General features: G+C 46.6%; 1 protein-coding gene across 1 annotated transcript in view; it reads left to right on the top strand.

The window, feature by feature from the left end:
- ACTN2 (actinin alpha 2) overlaps window positions 1-16,809 on the top strand; it is a 65,078-nt gene extending 48,269 nt beyond the window's left edge. The window contains exons 13-21 of the mRNA XM_045860439.1: window positions 1,359-1,467; window positions 4,566-4,706; window positions 6,212-6,394; window positions 8,496-8,630; window positions 9,472-9,651; window positions 10,207-10,353; window positions 12,847-12,912; window positions 13,983-14,141; window positions 15,355-16,809. Of these exons, the coding sequence (XP_045716395.1) occupies window positions 1,359-1,467; window positions 4,566-4,706; window positions 6,212-6,394; window positions 8,496-8,630; window positions 9,472-9,651; window positions 10,207-10,353; window positions 12,847-12,912; window positions 13,983-14,141; window positions 15,355-15,513 (1,279 nt within the window). The 3' untranslated portion in view covers window positions 15,514-16,809. The remainder of the gene's footprint in view (window positions 1-1,358; window positions 1,468-4,565; window positions 4,707-6,211; window positions 6,395-8,495; window positions 8,631-9,471; window positions 9,652-10,206; window positions 10,354-12,846; window positions 12,913-13,982; window positions 14,142-15,354) is intronic.
- The last annotated feature ends 255 nt before the right edge of the window (window positions 16,810-17,064 follow it).

The raw sequence follows: 17,064 nt of genomic DNA, 5'->3' as shown, positions 1-17,064 counted from the left end.
TGAGTTAAGAGAAGAGGGTGGAATGTTCACCCTGAATATAACTGCGAGCCCTGAGCACTGGTGCCTCCATTACTCAACAGTACGATTCCTGGGTTTCGTTTTGAAGTTTTTCTTCTCTTTCATGTCAACATTCTGGAGAGCTGCGGCCTTTTCACTTCTCATTCAGGGCTGTGCAAAGTGCTGGTGTGTCTGGTTATTTGGTTATAAAAATAAGCACAAGAATCTCAGTTCCTCTCAGTCAGTGACACGTATGTGTGTGTAGAAAGCTGCTCATAAGAACCCAACGAACTTTAATTCGGTGACAGGGAGCTTCTTAGCCACTGGAAGAACTCCAGGATCACAGCCATATGCGTCTCCTTTATCCAGTGACAGGAACAGGGACATTCAATAAGGACAAGTTAATGTTATTTAAGAGGGGAAAAAACAAGTAACAAACAGCCATTGCCCAAATTTAAGGTCTTGTTAAAAACAATTAAGGTCTGTTAAGAGCTAAAGGGAAGCGTCGGGACTGGGTGTAGTAGGGGAAGGTGCCCTTTGTCTGGGCTGCTCGGGAGGAGTCTCCTGAAGACGCCTTTAAACCTCTGCGAGTCTCACATTGATCTTAACCAGAGGGGGTTTAAATTCTCTCCAGCATTTAGTGTTTTAGTGCCTGAGCAGTGGATTCACATCCCTTCACATTGCAAAGCTCCTGTTAGGATGTCTGGACGGGCTGGTGAGGACGAGGAATCACGTAGTGAGAAATCTCGTTCTCGCTGTCACACGGTGGCCTGAGACCAGTCGGAACCTCTTCGTCCACAAGAGGAAGGGCTCTGTCCGGCGGGGCATTAGACGTCCCTCCAGTGCCCGAGTCCCACTGCCCCTTCAGGACAGGGTGTTCATCTCGCTGTGACGGGTGAGGCCCAGTGCCCTTGAGAGGCACCGAGGACACACGGGTGCAAGCTGACACCTACACCCCTTGATTCATTTTGACATTCCAGTTGCTGTGGCGTCAGCACGGCCCGCAGGGCTGTCCTCAGGTCAAACCATTGGCGTCACTTACCGGTGCCCTGCCACTTAAAATAACGCTCTCCAGGGGAACGGCCAAGAAATTGAAGGGAGAATAATCAGCCTGAGGCATCAAAAAAACAGCATTGATCTCTGTTTACAAACCTTTCAACCAGCAAAGTTTTGCTAATTTTTCTCATAATTTGTCAGAATAGGGATCGTGTTTGCAGTGGTGATGGTTAACGAAACGGTGAAATACCTGCCAGTTCTCTCAGAACCTTTATAAAAAACATATGTGATCTGTTTATTTGGACCCATGTTCATTCTTCCTGACGTCATCTGCGAAAACCCATCTTTGTTTTCACTTCTGACAGCGAGCTGGACTATCATGACGCCGTGAATGTCAACGATCGCTGCCAGAAGATCTGTGACCAGTGGGACAGGCTGGGCACGCTGACGCAGAAGAGGAGAGAGGCCCTGGAGGTGAGGTCTCTGAGCCACCGATGATGTGGCCTCTTTTTTTTAAAAAAGTATTGATTTGAGAGAGAGAGGGAAACATCAGTTTGTTGTTCTACTTGTCCATGCATTCATTGGTTAGTTCTTGTATGTGCCCTGACTGGGGATCAAACCTGCAACCTTGGTGTATCGTGAAGATACCATAACCAACTCAGCTACCTGGCCAAAACAACATGAAACCTTTTAGTAGAGGCTTTTTTTTTTTTAAAGAGAGAGAGGTGAAGGGAGAGAGAAAGAGAAGGAGAGAAACATCAATGTGTGGTTGCCTCTTAAGACATCCCCTACTGGGGACCTGGCCTGCAACTCAGGCATGTGCCCTGATGGGGAATTGAACCAGCGACCCCTTGGTTAACAGGTCCACGCTCAATCCACTGAGCCACACCAGCAAGTAGAGGCTTCTTAATTAAGTCCCTGTTATTAATTTCTTGTTTTTCTGTGGCAGTACATGTATAAAACAAACCAGATTATCCAGTGAAAGGAGCCTCTAAAGAGAGTATGAAAAGTAGGAAAAAGAGGCAAACAGGAAGTTGGAAAGTTTGTACTATAATTTATCCGTACAGCAGTGCACCGTACTTGTGAATTAAAAAATCCAGAGGTCACGAGATATGGTATAACCGATTTTGTATCCAGTAGTCATTACAGTGACTTTCCAAAAATCCTTGTGTAAGAGTACACTGAACTGTGACTGAGTCAAGATCAGGAAGACCTTAACTCGACACATGCAAAGGGAAATGGCAACAAATGTTGACGTAAGAAAAATAAAAGGAAAAGAGTCAGGATGAATTGGCTTTACTCAAGTTTAAGACAAGGATAGACAGCAGGAAGCAGCTGGTGTTTAACTGTACTGCAGCTCCCCCTTATCCTCAGGGGAAAGACCAAGACCCCCAGGGGAGGCATGAAACCGTATATATATATATATATATATATATATATATATATATATATATGCGCACAATACTGCACCCTATATATATATATGTTTTTTCCTACCGAAACATACCTACGATAAAGTGTAATTTATAAATTAGGCCCAGTAACAGAGTAACAACAACAATAATAAAGCAGAACAATTTAAAAATATATACTATAATAAAAGTTATGTGAACATGGTTTCTCTCTCTCAAAATATCTTATTATCCTGTCCTCACCGTCTTGTGCTAGTGTGAGATGACACAGTGCCCGTGTGATGAGGTGAGGGGCACCGGGTGACGTAGGCTGTGGCTGACCTTCTGGAAATACCTCTGAAGGAAGGTCATCTGCTTCTGTGGATCCTGGGTCATCGAACCATGTCGATGCTGATAGTTGGGTGTCGGAGCAGAGGGCGTCCTTGGTTGGGGAAATGCCATATTTTCAGACAGTGCTTGACTGTGGGTAGCTGAAACCGTGGAAAGTGAAACCGCAGGTAAAGAGGAGATGACCATATCTACTTATCTTTCACCATGAAGACTCAGATGATGTGGAGGAAAGAAGCAGTTACCAGTTTTCTGAGACTTTTCACCCTAACTCCGGGAAAGTTGTAAAATACATGATATCAGATGCAATCCTAGATGCCAATGGCTGCTACATGTCCCCCTAGAGAAAGAAGTGTTGAGGGAGCGGAAGGACCAGGCGTGTAGCAGACACAGCTCGTATATTTTGGAACAGGAGGGAAATGAATGTGATTATGGAAGACGTGTAGATACCGGGTGCTTTCCTTGTGGTCTGCTCACCGTCCTCTCCGCCGCACGACACAGGTGGTGCCACGCTCTGGCCGGAAGCCTCGTGCTTTCGTGTGCCGGAAAGGCAACCGAGGAGTCTGTGTTAAATGCTGAAGGAGGACTAGAGAACATTAAGCTGTAGTTCCTCCAGTCTCCACTAGGTGAGTGGCTTTTGAGAAAGGCATCTTCTCTGCATAGTGTTGACAAAAACGAGGAAGCTGCCCTGACTCATCTGTTACCCAGCACGGTTAGGGAGTCACCTCCTCTAACTTAGAAACCAGGTTACTACGTGCCCTCTGTGGCTTCTCAGTTTTCAGAGAGGGGACGTGTGGGGGCTCTGCTACACATGGGGAGGGAGACCCGAGTCAGGGGGCCTCCCTTCCCCACCTGGGTTCTCGTCTCGCCACATGAGGTGAGTTCAAGCGAGAGACAAACATGTAGAGTGAAAATGAAACAGCAAGTTTATTTGGGAAACACACACGAGCACAAAGCTGCGAGCAGGCACCCAGCTAGTCTGAATGCCCCATGTGTGGAGGAAAGACCGTAAGTTTGTTGGTAGGATAGTGAGTTTGTTGTATACACTTGAGCCGAGGTTGCAAGTGGGTTGTCAGCTAATGTAAGTGCCCTGACTATTGGGGTTCAGTAGTTATGTACCTCAGCTGGCTTCTAGGTGCCCCCTCCTTCCCCCTTGGGAATAATGTACAGCTACAAAGGCTTTTTCTCTCAGTTAGTAAAGGCTCTTTGTCTTAGTGAAATTGTTACAGAAGCTCCCTTTCCCAGCGTAAGATCTCAAGGACTACCCACCCCCTCCCTGTATGATTCTTACTGTGATGTTCAGGACACCCAGCAATCTTAGTAAGATCATTACAGAAGCCCTTTTTCTCAGCGCCATCTCAAGGACTCTCCCCTCTCCTGTGCTGTTTTGCTTGTCATGTTCAGGACACCTGGCAGTGTCATCAGACTGAGCTCAGCACTCCTGAGCCAATTGCTGAGACCTGACTTCCTTTCGCTTCCAGCCTCCTGTGTTAAGTTCTTGGTTAGACTGGAAAGGCGAGGGCCCTGGCTTTATTTCCCCTGTGGCTGCTCATTCCCAGCTGCTGCTTAACAGAGCCCTCTAAGTACTTTCAAAACCAGGCTACTTCAGAGGTTATGAGATCCTTCTTTGGTTGAGAAGACCCTTCGGAGACCAGCAGGGCACAGCCTGCCTGTCAGAACAGGGGCCGGTCTTGTGTGTAAACTCGGTAATGATGAGAGCATCGTGCGCGACCACGTGTCAGGTGATGGCACATTGTTCTGGAGCGCATCTACATTTTCAGATCATTTTTATTCTTTTACCTCTGATGACGCTTGCTTCTGTTTAATCTTCAGAGAACTGAGAAATTGCTGGAAACCATCGACCAGCTCCACCTGGAGTTTGCCAAGAGAGCCGCTCCTTTCAACAACTGGATGGAAGGCGCCATGGAGGACCTGCAGGACATGTTCATCGTGCACAGCATTGAGGAGATCCAGGTGGGCCCTGTCCTCGCTGTCTGACCCTCCTCAGCTCGTTTCGTTTTTCTACTGAGAGAAACGTGATTGGAAAGCCCACGTTACCCTTCGAGCTTTAGCTTTAAAATGTGTGTTCCACCCTTTTGCTGCCAAATTAACCGAAAGAACATCAGTCAGATGATGGTGAATATTATCTAAAAGGATCTGTTCTTTAGCAAAAATGTGGGATCATTGAAGAAAATAGACACGAATGCTCTTGGAATCTCTCATGGAGAGTTGTGGGTTTCCTGGCTACTGAGTTTAACTATGGTGCAGAATGTGGGCACATAGCTGCTTATTGAAGTCTACTGACTTTTGCCGGTTGGTAAACCATCAGCAACCACAGATCAGCACCTTCTGTCTCCCACAATACAAATATTCTTCTTATTCCTGCTGGACCAGAGGTTGTAAATAAGGCTGCTAAGTGGCCATGTTAGGGGGCAGAGTTACTCTCCAATAGCCAGGATCCAATATATTTAAAGACCCTTGGACAGTGAATTGGATGTGTAATACAATAGAAAAATTAAGTACTTTTAAATTCTTTGTTCTGTAAAATAGATAGGTCATCAAAAGGATCCAAATACAAAGGAGATACTGAAGACTGGGATTCAAGCCCATTTTCCTTAGCAAGAGGCCTTCTAGAAGGGTGAAGGGGGAAGAAATTACTTTACTGAACATTGCTTTTGTCTTGTGGAGGAGGCTGTGATGGTGTGTCTTGCATGCACTCTGTCAGAGATTAGCCACCTAAACTCATTTGTGTTTGGAGTGACTGAGGCTTCTAAGATGCCCAGGGAGCCGTACTCAGTGCCTGAAGTTGTTTCTTTGTTCAGTGCAAGGTGCTGGCAGCTGGGCCATGGCAGCGCCTGAAGTGAATGTTACTTTGCACTAGAAGGTGGTCCATGTGCCATCCACGTGCCAGCTGAACCGAGGGGCTGCTGTCTCACAGGTCAGGGCCAAATGGCCCGTTGGGTAGATGGCGGTTTTACGAAGCCTTAAGGGAATGACTTGGTTTCTCTTGGTTTCTGCAGCTATTTTTTTTTTTTGAGGAGTAAGGGATATACTTCCTAGTGGTCTCTAGACATAAAGGCAGTTAAATGCTGGGTTATTTTGTTGGACTTTAAAGGCAAAACTGTCATTAGAAAGGGCAGCAAAGTTAAGTTCTGCTCCTCAGAGGAGAGTATGGCTTAAACAATAGCTGAGGATTGAAAATAATGAAAGCGAATAAGACTTTAAAAAAAAAGAAAGTGTTGTTTTTTGAAGACTTTGTATTTATAACCACCAATTAAATAGTCATCCTGATACCTTTTGTTCCATTTCAAGGAACTTGACTTTTGTGCACAAAATAGCTTTTGCAAAACATGCAGCACTCAGTTTTCTCCAGAGGTTTGTATAGTTACAGAGGTTTTTATACACATGCAGATGGGAATGTGGAAGGCTGTGAGGTTCACATAAGTGAGATCCGTTTCCCCTCTCGTGTCTCTGGTTAGAGCTTGATCACTGCCCACGAGCAGTTTAAGGCCACGCTGCCGGAGGCCGATGGTGAGCGGCAGTCCATCATGGCCATCCAGAACGAGGTGGAGAAGGTGATTCAGAGCTACAACATCCGGGTCAGCTCCAGCAACCCCTACAGCACTGTCACCATGGACGAGCTCCGGACCAAGTGGGAGAAGGTAGGTAGCAAGCAGGGGCTGGGCATGGGGCTGGGCCCTTTGTGAAGCCAAGGCTAAGGGCAGTCATAAAGACCCGGGGGGGGGGTTAGAGTGACTGCCTGATTTTGCTTCATTTACCCCAAATTTCACAGACAAAATACCTTAAATTCTTAGATTACATTCAGCAACTTCCATGGTTTGTGAGGAAAGGAGAGATGATTTTTCTTCCAGAAAGTCTTATAAATGCTGGCAGAATCTGTAAAGGTTATGATACTGATACCATGAGGGAAACCATTTTTAAATCCCCAGATAAAGATTTGGTGGCATCATCTTGCCTGTAGTGTTCCATTAACGAATTTTTAGAATATGGGATAAACATGTCGCAAACGTGTGTGAATTTTCAATTCAGAAGAATTGCTTAGAAAACTGTACATGGGGAACTAAAGTACTCTTCCTAACTTGCTGCTTTTTAAATCGTGGGAAACTGCCTTTAAATTCAGTGATAGCCCTGGCCGGTGTGGCTCAGTTGGTTGGAGCATTGTCCCCTAACCAAAAGGCGGCAGGTTTGATTCCCACTCAGGGTACATTCCTAGGGCGCAGGTTCAATCCCCAGTCTGGGCTCAGGTGCGTGTGACCCCTGGGTCCAGATGTATATGATTCTCAGTCCAGGCACCAATCCCCCTGGTCTGGGCATGTACAGGAGGCAACCAATTGATTCTTCTTTCTCACATTAATGTTTCAATCTCTCCCAATGTCTCTAAGAGCAATGAAAAAAAAAATGTCCTCCCATGAGGATTAAAAAAAATTCAATGATCATGAAAATGAGCTCATTTGAGCCTGTGGTCCCTTCTTAAGAAAGATTCGTTTTTATGGTTAAGGTTACAGCACAGCCATTTATGGGCTCACATAGTCGTTAGGGAGTGAGTCCCATGGCCGCGAGTGCTTGCTGTGAAAACACACACATTAGTCGTGTAGTTACAAACAATGCAAAAGGGAAAACCAGGCATGGGAAGGGGACTGTGGGGAGTTAGCCCCGGTCTTCTGACAGCCAAGAAAAAAGGGAACATGTCCAGCTAGGTAGATGCCTTGAGAAAAGGGAAATCACACTTCTTCCAGGGAGACAAACTCCTCTCCATTCACTAAGTCATAAAGCGGATTGGCTGCAAGGACTTCTGTGAAAGGGAAGTCGAATAATGTCTACAGCAGCAGTTTTGCAGGAGACACAAAAAAGATTTCTGAAGCAGCTCTTCTGTCCATTGATTCAGAGAGAATGGGGGATAGCGTTAAAGTGCACATCTCAGGGCATGAGTGAGTGGACACGCAGGGGCAGGTGGGCGCAGTGCCTTCCTGGTACCAGCATCCCACAGGACTGAGCCAGGGTCCTTGGCTTGGTCTGTCTTGGACCCTTTCACCGTCTGGGGAAGCCTGTGGATCCTTCCTGATGATAATATTTGTAAATTCGAATAAATATTCAAAGGCTACAACAGAAAAAAATTACATTAAACTATAGTCATTAAAATATGTTTTAAAGGTGGGATGTAGTAATATATGGGCTTCCTACTAACACATTAAAACCAAGATCTAAGGGCAGGTCTAAGGGCACTGAAGCAGCTGTGTTTCGAGAGGCAGGCGATCACCAATGTTATAGGAGAACGTCTGTGATTTCTATTGCAATGAAGTCACAGTATTGCCAAATCCTACTGTGGACTTGCTGCCAACATTCATAATCCAAGGAAGTACTAACTTTCCATTAGAGAGTGAAAATAAAGATGCCAGTTTTCCCTCATTCAAGTTCACAAATCCTGTGTTGTATTCTGGACCTGGGCTTGTGGGGTGAGAGCTGCAGCTGAGAGGAATTTCTGAGTCCCCATCACAGACACACCCAGCCTTAAGCAGGCACTGGGTGGCACTGGGTGGCCCTCAAGGCTAGAGTGGACTGTTCTTTTAGTCCTAGAGTTGGGACTCCCACACTTCTTCCTCTCCTTATGTCCCGCACCCTTCCCTCCCCCTCCCCCAGCCTCACCCCCTGTCATCCCCACCCGTTGGACCATCACTCCATCCTTTGGTCACCCCCACTGGACCAAAGCTGGCCTCTAACCCCTGTTGCCCTTGGCCCTGACAGGTGAAGCAGCTGGTGCCCATCCGGGATCAGTCCCTGCAGGAGGAGCTGGCCCGCCAGCACGCCAACGAGCGCCTGCGGCGCCAGTTTGCCGCCCAGGCCAACGCCATCGGGCCCTGGATCCAGAACAAGATGGAGGTAGGCTGGAGCCTGCAGAGAGTTTTCTCTGACTTGGAAGCCAGTCCCAGAGCTGACGCAGCTGTGGTGCCTCTCGTGCGGTAGCTCTGGTTGTCCCCAGGCTTCTGCAGCTGGTGCGCCCATGGGCGTCGCAGGGCGTGGCACACTCACGGGGACGAGGTTGTTCTTGCTGCCACCCCTTCACTTCGTCATTAAAAACAACCACGGGGCTTTTTCTCGGTTTAACCTCTGCAGGATCTAGGCTGTCAGCCACCCCACCCCCCTACCCCTCAGGAGGAGGGGCATGTAAAGGGTCACACACACTTTGCATTTTCAGAACTTTAAGTGAGGTAAAGGGATCTTTGAGTAGCACTGCTTTCTGGGTTCGTTTTATCACCAGGAACAGCCAGGAGACGTGTAGTGGCCCCCTTCTTTTTCTCTTAACCTCCCTTTTGGTGATAAAGTGTTAACTTTCTTCTGAGAGGAGCACCTCTGAAGCTGGAATGGATTCTTTCACCCCGAGGCTGCACCATTGCCCTGACCAGTGCTGCAGCTGCTGGCACAGTAGCTGCTGGCACTGCCGATCCAGGGACCCTGTGGCTGGGAGCCGCCTCCTCTGCACTGAGGCTAGAGTGGCCCATTTCTTACCCCTCTTCCTTTGTTTTTCTTGATCCTAGTTGATTTTTTTTTTCTCATTTTCTAGATGGACCAGAACTAGAGCTAGTTCTGTTCTGTGGCACTTTCCGTTTTCCTACCTCATCGGAGATAGTGAAACAACGTTGGCTGCTGCTGGCATAGTGTCCAGAGCAGAGTGGGCGTGCCGACTCCCACTCACCCATGTGTCCCCTGTGCTTTGCATCAGGAGATTGCCCGGAGCTCCATCCAGATCACAGCATCCCTGGAGGACCAGATGAATCAGCTGAAGCAGTACGAGCACAACATCATCAACTATAAGAACAACATTGACAAGCTCGAGGGAGACCACCAGCTCATCCAGGAGGCCCTGGTCTTCGACAACAGGCACACAAACTACACCATGGAGGTACAGTCAGCACGCACGCCTGTGCCACTGTTCCTGATTGTGACCGTCTCACTTGGGGTGTTTTTCTCCCACACCTGTCTTGTTTGACCCTGTTAAGTTCTGCAGGTGTGGAAGGTAGGGATCTTTCCATCACCACTTGGAAAAAGGCTTGTGTACTACAACAAGCACTGCATAATGACGTCATCAGCAACACCATCACAGCAGGAAGTCATTGCACAGCTCCAGAGAGATGACCAGAAATTACATGTCTACCAGTTTGACCCAGTTTGGTCTCCCTGGGCACCAGTCGATATAACCAAGGGCCCCTCCTGCTACTTTGGAAATGGAAAGATATTTCTAGTGACAAGGAGACTGAGCACTGTGTATTTTGTTTAAAAAGTATCAATGGTCACTGTTAGAACCCTGGCCTTGCTTCTGAGTGTTTCCCACTGCAGAATCTCACAAAAAGTGGAGTAAAACAGTGTAGAAAGTCTGTAGTAAGCCCTACTTATCTCCCTTTGGACAAGATGGATGTGCTGGGGGCCCCTGTTGCTGATCGGTCCTTTTTCCTGGCAGCACATTCGTGTCGGATGGGAGCTGCTGCTGACGACCATTGCCAGAACCATCAACGAGGTGGAGACGCAGATCCTGACGAGAGATGCCAAGGGCATCACCCAAGAGCAGATGAACGAGTTCAGAGCCTCCTTCAACCACTTCGACCGGGTACGTCCCCCTTGAGTTCTTTGAAAGGCAGTCCCAGAGACATTCAAATATGTTTAAGATAATACCCACATTATTAATTTAAGTCTTAATGCCCCAAGAAGGTTACGGGGACAGGGGATGATTAACACCAAAGGGAAATAGACACCACAGTGGAGTGTGCTAAGCGCTGATGTTGCCCAGGTGACAGACATCCAGGATTGTGTGCTGCTGTGTGCAGGTGACTCCGTAAATCCCTCTGTACTTGGCAGTAAAGCTAGTGAAGGCTCTGTGTGAACATTTACCCATTACAAAATGTGGTTGTTGGATTTAGGTCACTTAATATAAACCTCTGAGGTAGTTTTCCCAAGTAACTATTTAGACAAAGTACATGATAGAAGTATAACCCGTTCTTGTGACACATAACACTTAATTTTCTTTTTAATTAACAAAATGGGCTCTTGAAATGTTTTAAGGAAAATGCACCAACAAAATGGTGGTCATTTATAAAATGTTAAGTGTACTTTGATTTCAATATTGACTATCACCAAGTATCTATAAGAAAATTCCCAGTTTGTTTATCATAAAGGCCACATTCCATTTGTTAGGGATATAGAAAAAAAGGACATACCATTACTTTGTTTGGGACCCTGCTAATGATTTACAAATATCAGTAAATGGTTAAGATGCTTGTGCGCAGGCCTGGCCAAAGGCAGGCCCATTAGAGATCCCAGACGGTAGACTTCTGACTGGGGGCCGAGGCCTGAATAAGGAATTACATGTGGATGCGGAGATGGACATTGGCCTGGTTTCGGCTTCTCAGTGTGGAAACCTGCTGTGGTACTGCCCTGACTTCATTCACCGACACTCAAGTTTCCGTGGTGGGAAATAATTGGTCTTGTTCCTGAACAAACCCTTCTGGGCTTGTTGGACAGCTCTCGCTCATTTGGGCCACGTCCCATTAAAAACGCATCTTTATTTGAATCCAAGAGAATGAGACTGTCCTTTGCAACAAAAGTCCAAGGAGGCTGATGCAGAGCCTTCTAAGTTGGAACATTTGTTTAAATTAAATGTTAAGCATTACGTGTCTTGGAGGGCAACAGAGTTTGCTGGAGGTCGTGGGGAGAGGTGTCAGGGACACAATCCACTTGAGTTCCCCTTCCCATTAAAAAGGAGAGACAGGAATAGCAGAGGCCCAACCCTGTGGCCTGCAGGCCTGTTGCTGGAGCTGTAGAGAGGAGGTGTGGTAGGTCTAAAGGAGCTGGCTTCAGAAGAATGTGCCCGGTGGGTAAGGGGGGCTGCAGGGTTGGGGGAGGGGAGAGAAGGTGAGCAGAGGGTCAGATGTGAGGGAAGAAGAACGTGAACTTCCCAGCTGAGGGGCAGGAGTGCTGGGAGTGAAGAGAAGAGAACAGACAGATCAGTTATCACAGAAATCTGACAATTTAGTGATAGGTTGCTGTGGGAAAAGGAAAGATTAAAAATGACCTGGACACTCTGAGCCTTGAGAACACAAGAAAAGGGTGCTTGCTGAATTGGAGCTACCCTGTGCAGTGAGACATCCCGTTCTGGGCTTTAGGGCTGAAACCTAACAGTCATCTCTGGCAAGAGAAGGTCTAGAGAGTAAGAAGAGAGAAGGCCCAGGTCCCAGGGAATTAACCCCGACGAAAGGAGGCAGGAGAGCCCGAGGGAGGCGGTGGAGAGGGAGGAGTGTCCACAGTGGGAAGCATCGCTTTGGAGACCGCTGCTGAGAGGGGCAGGGGGTGACTCGGGGCTGATCACCAAGGTGAGAGAACAGACATTCACAGAAAAAGGAACCTCTGATGTAAGCTTTTGGGACTATGAAAATACCAGAAAAGAACCTCTCCTTATTAATTGGCTTGGCTAATAATAAAAATGTTTTCTTATCTTTAGTTTTTTATTTGGTGCTAGCACCTTAACTGTCCTCTCAAAACCCTCGAAGTAGTCTTCAGTGCAGCCTGTGCTCCACATCACACCCAGGGCTTGGGTGGACACCTGTGTCACTAGAACCTAGGCCACCGTGCATCCTGCCCAGTCCTCACTCCACTGGGAGGGCCATTGTCCATGTGGCCTCTCTGTGAGCTGCTGTGTAGACCTTCACAGGATCAGGGCTAAGGCCAAGTTTGCCACACAGAAGGGCCACTCCATCCCAGCCCAGGGCCTGAGAGTGGCGTAGGGTATGCTCTGTCTTCAGTGGGTAGCAGCAGTCAGCTCCTAACTAGGTCATTTTCCATGGCACTGGGCATGTCCTTCCATTGCGTTCTTGAATGCGTGGTCTTTTTTCTTTTCAGTCTGTTGTCTATCTCCCTTCTCTCTTCTTAAGAATTCATTTTGTAACATCTCTGTGTTGGCTCCAGTCTTCCTGTAAGTCAGTGGTGACCTTTACAGTTTCTTGGCAAAACTCCTGGTGTCCCGTCTCCCTGGGTTTTGTCCCCTGGATCAAGTACAGTTGCTCATTTGCCTCTAAGTCTCAGCTTGTCTGTTTCTATTTGTTGGCAGAGGAAGAATGGCCTGATGGATCATGAGGATTTCAGAGCCTGCCTGATTTCCATGGGCTATGATTTGGTAAGGCAGAAGTGGAAATTTCACTAAGGTTGGATATTTTATTGAACTTGGGTGTTTTATAGGAGGTGGCCACCATAAAGGACAATAGCACATTTGGGTTTGGTCCAATGTCATTGACTAGGATAATATTTTTGAAGATTGATTGCTACTATATAAAGTAACTTCACAGAGCTAGAACATATGTTTTTATTTAGTAATTCATCAGATTTTTAAAAATTGATTTTAGAGGGAGGGAGGAAGGAGGGAGGAAGGAGGGAGGTACAAAAACATCAATCTGTTGTTCCACTTATTGATGCATTCATTGATTGATTCTTATATGTGCCCTGACTGGGGAATTGAACCTGCAACCTTGGCATATCAGGACAATGCTCTAAGCAACTGAGTCACCTGGCCAGGGCAGTCAGATATTTTTTAGTGAAGGAAGAGAACATAAGCTTTCCTGATAATTTTTAACAGCTTTATTGAGATATAATTCACATACTATACAGTTCACCCATTTAAAGTGCACGTTCAGTGGCTTATAGTATCCTGATGATTTTCAAGTGGTGTTTCCTCTAATATTTTACAAGGTTAAAAGGTTTTAGTAATAAGTCACTAACAGTCTTACATTTCCCTGTGGGCTGTGATGGTACCACTCACCTCACTTCTCTCTGTTGCCCACTATTGTGTATTTTCAACATGAGCTGCCTCTCCAACCTTGAAAATAACAGTCATGAGAGCCATCTTCTGAACTGTCTTTTATTTAGCATGTTGCTCTTCTCAGTTGTCTAGAAAGGGCCCAACTCCCTCCCTGAATTCCTCTTCTTCTATTCAGGCCTAGAGAACAATGGGTCCCAGGGCGGAAGGAAGTCTGACGTTCAGGAGCTTCTGGCTTGCAGCCAGAGCAACTATTACAGCCATTGGATGGAGAACCTGGGTCATGCTGGGAATTGTTCCAGGGACTGAAGGGGATGCAGGAATACTTTCGTTCTTACACACTAAGGAACATGCAGGCAGTAGGGAAGAACCAGAGAATAGTTCTGTCCATTGTGAGCTCTTGAAGTAAATGTTTCTTTGCAACCCTGCCACAGGGTGAGGCCGAATTTGCCCGCATCATGACCCTGGTGGATCCCAATGGACAGGGCACTGTCACCTTCCAGTCCTTCATCGACTTCATGACCAGAGAGACAGCCGACACCGACACAGCTGAGCAGGTCATCGCCTCCTTCCGCATCCTGGCATCTGATAAGGTCTGCATGGACAGGTTTTCTTTCCTCTGCACTTGCACCAGCCCACTGCATTCTCATAATGAGCACAGAAACAGCTTTGCACGTAAAACCCATTCGACACCAGTGCCTGTTGTTCCGCAGCAGCACTGCACCCAGAAAGTGGCAGGGAAACAGCGGTGGTTTGCCCAGACCAGAAAAACACAGACGTATCCCGAAATTTGGGTTTGGGCCTCACAGTGAGTTTATGGGAGGAACCAAGTGTGTATTTTATAGTTTTTTTTGTGTGTGTGTATTTTACTGGTTCCACCCCATTTTGCATTCTGAGTTGGTAGACTCAGAAGAAATAACACAATTTAGACGTTAGGGAACAGGGACCTTCTCTTAAGGATCAATGACCCTAACTTTGTGCCCACACACTGGAGTTGTCCAGCAGTTAAAAAACTGGCAAGCTTTTCATTACATATAGTCTAGAAAGTAAGTAGGAGTTTAATTGAAAGTCTAGAAGTTTTGTATCATCCTCCAAACAAAAAATATCTCAGCAGCTATAAAGTCAGTTTGAGGTATTGGATCCTTTTACCCAGTGTTTTGGGTGAGACGAAAAAGGAGATGGGTAATAGCACACATTAGCAGGGCCGTGCTAGTCCCTTATACCATCAGAGAAGGTAAAGTATCATAAAAAGAGGAATGTTTATTTTAAAATGAATCCTTTCTCATGGGGAGGAGATGGAGGGGAGACAGCCCACCTGGCCTAGGAGGTAATAAGCCATCGCTCATCGAAGTCCCCAAAACCCTTTTATAAATCACAGCATGACATTTGCTATTCATTTATTGTGACTCTTACCAGCCAGTCCATTTTACCAGAATTACTCTATTTCCTGTTGGGCATGTGACATTTTTTTAAAAGACTCCATTTTTGGATGCCAGTTTTTATTTTAGAGAGAGGTTTTCTCCATTGCAGCCTGTTTCTCGTATTTTAGTAAGCCCAGCAGGAAACGGCTCCCCTTTCTAATGCACAAGTCACACACATCAGACGCCGCCCGCCGGTGAGCAGGGTCCCCGTATTCACTCCTCCTCCCCTCCGAAGAGGCTCCAGGGTCCGGGTGAGGAAGCTGGATGGGCTGTGAGCCCCACCCTGCTTTCCACACCCGATACCCCCCCTCGGGGAGGCAGCAGCAGGAGCACCAGGCCCCTGCAGGCTTCCCCGCACTGACCCGCAAACCCCCGTCTCTTGCAGCCCTACATCCTGGCGGAGGAGCTGCGGCGCGAGCTGCCCCCGGATCAGGCGCAGTACTGCCTGAGCCGCATGCCCGCCTACAAGGGCCCGGGCTCGGTGCCCGGCGCGCTGGACTACGCTGCCTTCTCCTCCGCGCTCTACGGGGAGAGTGACCTGTGAGCCCGCCGTGCCAGCTCGGCCCGCCCCCGGCCCCGCCCACGCAGTGGAAACTGACCAGCCTCGTTCAGTGAAGGGAAAGGCTTCCCCGTTTAGTAGTGGCCGGCAATGTAACACCGCTGAAGTTCAGTTTCTACGGCTTAGGACGCAGTGTGCTTCATAAATAGGATTCTTTATTTCTGAATTGTTAGCTACATGCAATGAAATATCAGCGTTTTTTGTTTCTTTGATAAACAAAGCAAATTACTTGAGTAGTATAAACTTAGGAGGAGCTAGGGACAGGAACAAAGTGTAAGATGGGAAATTCCAAAATACCCAAGATTTAAGACCAGGAAAAAATATTGGTAAATAAATGTTTGATATCTTTAAAAATATTCTTGTATCTAATATGCTTATGTGATTTTCACCAGGGAAATATATTTAGGATATCAGTGTTTTACTTTCTTGCTTATCCAAAGATTAGCAATATTTAAGTATAAATGGTACTATTGTCTCTTCAGCTGAATTTAATATTGTGAGGTAGGACTTCCAGGGAATAGAACCAGGCTATTGGAAATATCTTTAGTACTTAAAAAAGTTTAAATAGAGATTATAGTCAACTCTTCGTTGTTTAGGAGTCTGCAGTCCAGTTAGTGGATTTCGATGCCTTATTCATCCTCTAAAGTAGAGACCTCAGGAAACACAGCAGTCGGTCTGATTGCCAGAGAGGAAGATGGAATCACTAGGTAAAACGAGATTTTTAGAATTAAGTATTGATTTCAGGTTTCTGTGCCTTTGCTTATTAGTATAGGTTCTCGAGAAATGACTGTAGGTACATGTTCTGTCTGGAAATAAACAGGTGTTTGTAGTAATAGTTCCTAACAGGGGATGGGTCAGAAACCAGCACCCTGATCGATCACTCACCAGGCCAAACTTCTTCATGCCTTTGGTTTTCTTACCTGGAGAAGGAGTTAGTAGGGAAGGGCTTATTCTTAGCAGTAGCAGAGATAAGTTCTCTAATTGCAGAGCCGTTACAAATTTTGGACAGATTCATTTTGTGTAGTAGGAATGACTAGATGCTTTTGCCAGCACTGGGCGCGTGGTCACTGCTGTGCTTGCATGCTGATCCGATGAGCGCTGCGCCTGGCACCGTCCACACCTGAAACCCGTTACAGAGGACGCCACACGTGCTCCCAGCCTCGTCTGATCTCTCGGACGTCCGTTTGCTCCAGTGCTTGAGCTGCCATGCGCTACTGACTCCCCTCTCTGTTTCTGTCTTGTTGGCAGCTTGTGGAGAATAAAGCAGGAATTCTGTTTTTATCTGAGTCCTTAATGATCAGGAAATGGATTGTAAACAAACAAAAACAGTTGCAAGCAGCCATTCAAGTGTTACTAGAAAAGCAGCAATGTGCTTGTTACTCACAGTCTGTTTTCTCAGATTTTTATGGATTTCCACCAACAGCTGGAAATGTGATATGTTCCATTCATAACTGTCAGGTAACTTCATACTTTTACTACACTGGCCCATTTAGAACCTTCAACCTTTATAAATTTCATTTAATTTGCTTCATTTTA

This window comes from Phyllostomus hastatus, unplaced genomic scaffold (assembly GCF_019186645.2).
Source record: "Phyllostomus hastatus isolate PE091 unplaced genomic scaffold, TTU_PhHast_1.1 phas_contig_148, whole genome shotgun sequence".
Taxonomy (NCBI): domain Eukaryota; kingdom Metazoa; phylum Chordata; class Mammalia; order Chiroptera; family Phyllostomidae; genus Phyllostomus; species Phyllostomus hastatus.
Note: the sequence above shows the minus strand (reverse complement) of the source record. Positions and strands in the feature narration are given on the sequence as shown.